The following is an 8131-nucleotide window of genomic DNA, read 5'->3' as shown; positions in this document are numbered from 1 at the left end:
ATGCACTGTTGTCAAAACTGTGCCTGTACTTGCTGGCTGCTTACTCCTGACACGATGTTGGGGATGTAAATACAAAGGTTGGTGCCTTGGTCCCAGGGCATGACTTACCGTCAGGACCCGAGGAAGGAGGATGAACTCATATCTTGGTTCTTACAGGTTCGTTCCAAGCAGGATTTATTTTTCACAGTAGGTGCTTGTGAGATACAGTGTCATAACATTTGCATATACTTCTCTGAAGTATTTTTCATATATACAACCTGGCCTTAGAGACAGGGGAATGTGCCAGAAACTTCTTGTGTGATGGACTGTGATTCAGCTGGTGTTTTCCTAAGGAAATTCTGGGAGATCCACTTAATCCCTGCATTAGCACAACCATATCTACTAATTATTCAAGTTAGAGTAAAGATTTAACAAACTCACAAAAAAACCCTGGAGACTCATTTTGTGGACTTATGTTTTAACTTTTATGGCCATTCAGAATAATGGTATGTGACCTAAAATTTTCAATGGGAAGGGCTATGGCTATGTGGTGGATTTTTCCTCTTTGACTGCCTTGGTCTTAGGGGTGTTCCATTGCTGCTTCATGGAAGGCACAAGAACAAGCTAGTGCTAGGGATTAATGTCTGTTTCACTCAGCCTGGATAATGAGAATAGGCTAAAAAGAAGTCCCTGTAAAAGACTCATTGTGTCTTGAAAAAGCTTTCCTATATACTGCATAGATTAGTTTGATTTACATCTACAACTGGATTTAAATTTTACATAGATGTATCCTGCTGTCTCATGGTGTTAATGTATCTAAATGCCTACACCTGGAGAGCATTAAATATTTAAGAATGGCATTTAGAGAAGTCAGAAGATTAAGTGGTTGCTGCTTACTCTGGCCAATACTAAGAAGAGATGCAAGTCTGGGCTACTGGGAGGTTCTTTTATCTGCTTGGAATTACGGCCCCCCTGCAGGTACCGACAGGATCCAGGTCAGCCTGCTTTTTTTATTGGAGAAAGGACAAATTAAGTTGTGCATTTACTCTATGTTGTTCCTAAGCAGGAGGATTTCTCCTGGCATTTGGATAGTTAGATGTTTCTTCTGCCCCATTTTGAGCAAGGATTTTTGGTGTCTTGCAGCTTAGGTGGATATCCTAAATGTGGGATTCTTGGGTACTGTCAAAAAGATGTAAGCAAGAAGAAAACATTTTGGGTTTGGCCGATCTTTGGGGTAGGCCAGACCAGGTGGGTGTATTAAAGATGTAGAATGAATACACACTCTCTAAACAGCTGTGATAAACAGCCCCTTCAGTTGTAACTGTCAGACTGCTTTTATGAGCATTCCCTTGCCAGCCAGTGCCAGCTGGGGCAGGTATCCATGGATGCCAACTAAGGTAATTAGGCTGAACGAGCAAGTACGTGTATGAACAGCTCTACAGTTACTTGAAAGGATGTTAATACTTAGCAGAGGGAATGAACAACTGGCAGTGATGATGGTTGTGGGGATTTTTTTTGGCAATATACCTGGGTCCAGGGGAGAACAGTTGCTCACAGCCTCTTAGAAGCACTCCCCAGACTAAATTCTAACAGCTAAATAGGAAAGAGATAATCTGATTTGGGAACTTGGTTAAGTCTAAGGAATGAGAGTTTGGGGAAGTTTCATGCTATCAGGATTTGGTTATGTGAACACCTGCTAGCAGATAATTATGTATTTAGAGCTGTTAATATGCTTGCAAGGGCAGGTGTGTCATAATCAGAATTTACAAATGATTTATTGGCATATTATTTCTAGATGTAGGTCAGAATTCAAGAAGTGGCATATTTTAAAACACTGAGTAAGCAGAGCAATGGTTCCTTAGCTTCTTCCCTGGTCATCAGTAACGCTGCACTGGGTGGTGGTTGCAAGCGCTAAAGGCTGAGATGCCTCCAGCCACAGAACATACCAGGCCTTGGAAGAACTCAGCTGTAGCGTTTGTTTCTTTAAAATTAATTAAGCTTGTACTAAGCAAAAGGATATCACCTTAAAGTATGGCTATTACTAGAATTTTTAAAATAAAAAAAATCTAAAAAGCTCATGTAGTCTTTTCCCAACTTCATCATCTCTGGTTATTTAAAATACTTGTGTTCCTGAGAGACTCTTGTAATAAAGATATAAATTAGGTGGGTCAGTCAGAAGATAACTTGTTGGTTTGTTTACTATCTACTATACCCTGTGGTTACTAGCTTTGTTTTAAAATAATCCAAAACCCAAGCATCTCTAACTCACTAAAAGGAAAGTCTTCTCCATAAACTGCCTGGGTTATTTTCAGCTGAAAAGAGCCAGTTAATTATAAAAATGAGTATTGCCCAGTGTTCAAATATGATGCACTTGAATTAAAATGGTGGATATGGTCAGAAGAAAGAGCACTTGCCATTTAAAACCTTAGAGTTCTAAATTCAAGCATTATTTTATGTATGAACTTGAGGGGTTTGTTTTTCTTTGGAAAAGAAAAAAGGATTAAAATTTGGTTATTAGGCCTCTTTACGTAATGTTACTTCAGGCTGACTTAATTGATAGCACAAATTCTTCTTACAGTTTAAAAAAACTAAACAAAACCCTTAACCAAAAGGGAAATGTCTACAGTGTGGCTTGTACTAGGTTTAATGAAGTTTACTAAAATCATACCTTCAGTTAAAATGGTATCATTTGCTTTAATGCATACTTAAATTGACACACTTTCTTAGATGAGGTGGCTTCCTGCCATTAATGGCAATGTTGAAATGAGAAGACTGGCACACCTTAATACAATTTTAAAAAGCCAAATCCACAAACACTGTGTCAGATTTCCACATAATAAAAAATACTGTCTCCCACTCAGACTTCTTCATCTAGTTTGTGGTACCAGCAAGTTTTTCTTAGTCAAATTTAGATTTTTCAAACACTGCAGCCTAAGTCCAGAAATAATGCTGGTTTGTGCAACATATATATACAAGCATTTACACACAGCGTTGTATTGGTTGCAGCCAAGTGCCTTATGAATGTATAATCAAGAAATAGAGTTCCAAGGCACAGAAACATGTCATGCATGAAAATTTAAATGTCAACTTTGTCTTATAAAAGCTGCTAGCTAGTACCAGTTGCTACTTGTTTCGTAGCAATGAACATCAAGGGTATTGCACGAGACAGGAGAGGATGATGGTAACTGAATAGAAAATGGGAAAACCAGTCTTACTAATGACCATTTTAGTCTGGGAAGTGTCTGCTGCTGGCTTCCAGAGGCAGGGATGGGCTGCGTGTTGAAGCAACTGAGCACAACTACTGCCATTAGCTTAGTGGGAGCTGGGTGGTTGCTTAATATTCTCAATCCCCTTGTTACTCATAATTGCTCAGGGCTCAGTTCAGATGCAACAGCTGCATTTTGTGAGGTCCTGCATCTGCCTGGTTTGGTTTTGGGTTTTTTGGTTGTTTTTTTTTTTTTTTAATATGTCAGTTAAGATCAACAAGAATGACTGAAAGGCTTGCCTAAGATCATATATGAGTGACTGTGGCTGGATAAGGCTCAAAATTCTCCTAGTTCCCAGACTTTAGTGTAACCACAAGACCGCAGTACTTTAGTTGAACTGCGTCCTCAACTGGAACTTGGCACAAAGAATCCCAAGGAAAGAATTTCCTTTTGAAGTCTCTTCTCAATGTTCTAACTTGTTTTGTCCTTTGTATTCAACTAATTCAGGAAAAGCAACTTCTAAAGTCTTGGTTCAGCTGTCTAAATAAATGTTATGGGCTTCTAGATAATTACTTTTTTTTTTTTTTTTTTTTTTTTCTCTGATACCAGAATTGTCCTTCCTTGTTCTTCATCTGAGATACATGAAGGTTATTTCAGCATCACTTTACAGTATTGTTCTCACTTTCTACAGAAAAAGAAACAAAATAAATATTCATTGCATGATTTTGGGGGTTTTTATAATTTTTTTTTTTTTTTTTTTTTTTTTTTTTAAAGTTGGTAGCTTGAAGTTTGCCAGAAAGCAAGAAATTTTGCAGTCTGCTGCTTTGAAGGACATGAACATCAATGGAAGGAAGATAGCAGTAAAGATCTTCCTCCTGTTAAGCAGAAGGCACACTGACTGCTAATAAAATACATTCCATTTCTGGGCAGGAAACTTTTTTTTGCCAGGTTCTTAGAGTTCAAAGTCCTCTTTAGCAGTTGAGTGTGTTGCTGGTTTTTCTTTTTACACAGATCTTGAGTGGGAAATATGAAGAAAGTGTAAAGTTAAATGCCCCCCCTAACGTATTGGGAGTAATAACGGTAGAAAATGTTTCCACCTTTAAGAGTTCCTTAGGATCCTGCATTATATCAGGTAGCTTTGATCTGCCCTTTACAATGAAAGCTGACATGACAGTTTTTGAAAAAACAATGTTTTTTTTAAGAATAAAAGCAATTATCTGTTTAATTGAGATGTCATTCATTAAGGTGACAATTCCATAATAATATGCCTGGAGTAGCTGTTACCTTCTGTCCTCTTATTTCAAAAGTGAGCAACTTCAATCAGGTGCATTGACTCTCTCAGAAAGAATATTATTTTGTATTTATAAAGCTTTATTTCACAGAGAGGTAGTGGTACGGATTTGGTTGAAGTGAGGTGGTGTAAATCCCTCAGTCTGCTGTTGCCTGTGAGCCATGAGCACAGGACAGTCTTAACAGTCTTGCCCAGAGGATTAATAACATGGTAGGCATGTTAGAATTCTTTTAATTTGTGCATTTGTAACTCCTTTGTGTGAGCTAGATAGCTCTGCTTGCTCAGCCAGGAGCCATACCTAAAGAGTGGCGCTGCCCTACCTGTACCTCAAATGCAGGAGTTCGGCCGGCTGTGACATGTTTCTGAGTTCTGAATGCAAACAGGCCACTGGGGCTTGTTCGCTCCTCCCAGTTTCTCCTGTTGGGGATGCAGCCAGCCGTGTGCTAACCCCTGTACAGCAGCCAGGCAGCTTCTCAGCCGCAGCCTCACTTCACCTCATGAGCGCAGGCTCCGTGCCTTTGGGTCTCGTGGGCTTGAGCACAGGTCTGTCTGTAAAAGCTTAGGTGGCCGTGCCCCACCAGAGCCACAGAGATGGTGGCAGCAGCCACGGGGTAGGGCTTGCTGCCACTGCCCCACCAAGGGACACTTCAACAACTGCCCCATCTCATAACTAAGTGACAGAGCCAACCTCCTCGAGCTCTGCCAGCTCATGCACGGGCATTTAGAAACAGGTCCGTTATTTACATACAGCATAAAAACTAAAAAGAAGTGACACCTTTTTAAACTGGATTTGCCTGATTAAAATAGTTAGCTTTGAGACTAGTTAAAGTATGGGATGTTAGAACACCATGGAAAGAGCACATCTACAGCGTATTTTGCTCTGTTATTCAAGTTTTGTTTTGTTTTTTTTTAAAAAGTCTTTTATGATAGGATGTGATGTTAACTATAAAATACGGAGCCTCCTGTTGCAATTCTAATTTAACAGTTCAAATGGGATCTATGTTGTCTAATTTTAGCCATAACTTTAGGAAGTGTTTCAATATTTTTCAAATGCGCATCAAGGTGAGTGCAATAGAAGTTCATTTTTAGAAAGTTAGTTGATTATAACCCAAACTGCATATCATGAAATGATGTATTATTGAAATTTAATTTTTTTTCCTAAGAACCTCAACCTATGACTTTAAAAGTTATCTGATGTGCCCACCCTGAATTTGAAAATACTGCCTTGAAAACGTGCTGCCTGAGATCCTTGACAGAGAGGCTATTTTTTTTTTTCCAAAAAACTCCAACACATGCTATAAAATCAATGGGAGTATAAAGTTAGAACAGTAAAGGAGAAGCTATACCAGGTACATTGTAATCTAGAAATACAACTTCAGAGTATCTAAAATGGATTTCAACTATTTCAAGATTCATTTAATCACTTGCAATTTATATTACTTTAAAAATCTTCTATACAGCAAGTTGAACAGAAAAAAAAAGCAAATATTCTAATAGCCCCTTTTCCCTAGAACAATTTTCATATAAGATAGTATTAAATAGCTATTTTAGGGCATTCCTGCGTGCTCACTCTCTCTCCCCCTTTTCCTAAAGGTGGCACAGCCAAAAGACAATGCAAGAATTGGCATTTGTTCGCTGACTGTTTGCTTCTCCATCTGGTAAAGATAAGGGGAAGACAGAGACCTGAAACACAATGTCCCAAAATGGACAATGTGAACTTGGTGTTTACTTTGCCAAATCTCCAGGGACTTTGTTCTTTTCCTTGGTTATAGTTGATGACAAGCACTTCGCTCTGTGTCTGCGCGTGGCTCTGTGTCTGCGTGTGGCGCTGTGCTCAGGTACAAAAAGTTTTGAATTTCAGCTGTGGATGAATTCATTTTGAAGCTTCTGTTTTGCTTCACCGAACACAGTGCAAACCAAGACAAGAATCTTAAGTAAAATCCAAACAGGAGCTCCCATTAAGAATATTTATGAGCAGCATTTTGTATATTGTTTTCTTTTGTCCTTATTCTGGGGAGGAAGAATCCTCATCTTCATCCTCTTCATCTTCATCATTGAATGAGCACGGAGTTTCTCCTCGTGACTCAGAGTAGCGTGATGTTGCGCTGCTGGACTGCTGACTGCCAGGGGCAGGAACCTGCCCGGTTGCTAAGGCCACTTCAGCATCCAAACACAACCCTGGATTCTCACTATCAAAACAACAGAAATGTTGAAGTTTAGAGGATTTCTTGTGAAGTTTTAGGCTTTCTTTTTGGCCTCAACTTTTCCTTTAAGAAATTTAAAGAAATGCTACTAACAAGGAAAAAACCAAAAGCTTTACATTTAACACAGTTAATAGTTATGAAATCTGCTAAAATATTGGATAGTCACATAAAAAAGATTATTGGGTGGCTTTTTCTTCATAACCAATGAGTAGAATTGCTCAAGCTGAAGAAAGCTTAAAGGAGAATAAATCCATCACAGCTTTGTCAATACTCAGAAACGTTTACAGTGTGAAATTAAGCTATGAAATGCCATGAGGAAGACCTGTTCCAGAATACTCCCTAATTTTAAGCTACAGGTATCCTCCAAGCGAAGTGTGGTTGTTGAGGTGATTTTTGGATTGGGTTTTTGTTAGTGGTGTTTGTTTTCTGTTTGGTTGATTGGGTTTTAATTTAAGACTATGATTAGACTATGTGGACCGAACTGCTTTCATGAGAGCTTACGCAGTAGTGCATTTGGACACTAGACATTCTTTTGTATTTTTCAGGCTTTCTTCCACATGTAATTACCTATTTGTAGTCCATGCCCAGGCAGGAATTTAAGGTTAATCAAGAAATTATATGTCCTTATAAAAAGGGCTTGGAAGCGATTCTATTCTTTTGAAACACAGACACAAAATAGCCAGTATGTTCAAAATTCAAAGCATGTTATTTGACCTTTCAAATATAATTATCGAAGAAGGCAGAATAAGAGACTTTTTCACATTCCAAAATCAACCATAATAGAAAACATCTCATTCCCTGCATGTAAACAGTATGAAATAGTGAGGTTACTGAAAGTACCACAAGCATATATCACTATCCTTGAATAAAAAATTACTGTATTTACCTCGATTTAGCATCAGAATTGCCTCCTGCTCCCTCTAAATGTGAACCTGCTTGTGCCGAACTTGAAAGTAACCCTTGGTTTATCCATGAAAATCCTGTAGACATATCTAGAAGAAAGCATAATTGCATTTATGATAGTTACTTAAAATTTTTTCTTCCTTTTACAATCTTAAACTTTGCATTCTCTTTGTAGTTGGGATTCCTTAGTTTAGAAGAGAAGCTACCAGTAGATTGAGTTGATTTTATACTGTAGATATGTCCTGTTTAATCAAGATAAAATCATATATATATATATATATACACACACACGTATGTATACACCCCCCAGTGTTTGTAGATGCCCTCAAGCCACTCAAGCCTTGCATTCCCTCACCCTCAGTACTGTGGTTATATCTATGAAGCTTCTCCCTGTGTGTGAAGAGAATTCACAGGGCAGATGACCCTGGCTAGTAGCCATATGAAATCATAGGTTTACACTTAGGGTGTATTTTTCGGGGGGGGAGGGGGGGGGCGGTGGGGGTGGTGTGGGTTTTTAATTTGTTTTTTAGATAAGGGCTATTGACGGG

The 8131-nt window shown here is 38.6% G+C and overlaps 1 protein-coding gene across 2 annotated transcripts in view; it reads right to left on the bottom strand.

The window, feature by feature from the left end:
- Nucleotides 1-3926: 3926 nt before the first annotated feature.
- TFDP2 (transcription factor Dp-2 (E2F dimerization partner 2)) overlaps nt 3927-8131 on the bottom strand; it is a 50072-nt gene continuing 45867 nt past the window's right edge. For both annotated transcript variants that reach the window (XM_014951729.1, XM_014951728.1), the window contains 2 exons: nt 7567-7672; nt 3927-6665 (listed from right to left, as the gene is read on the bottom strand). In XM_014951729.1, the coding sequence (XP_014807215.1) occupies nt 6482-6665; nt 7567-7672 (290 nt within the window). In that variant the 3' untranslated portion in view covers nt 3927-6481. The remainder of the gene's footprint in view (nt 6666-7566; nt 7673-8131) is intronic.

Source organism: Calidris pugnax, unplaced genomic scaffold (genome assembly GCF_001431845.1).
Source record: "Calidris pugnax isolate Ruff unplaced genomic scaffold, ASM143184v1 scaffold197, whole genome shotgun sequence".
NCBI lineage: Eukaryota > Metazoa > Chordata > Aves > Charadriiformes > Scolopacidae > Calidris > Calidris pugnax.
This window is presented reverse-complemented; position numbering and strand designations above follow the sequence as displayed.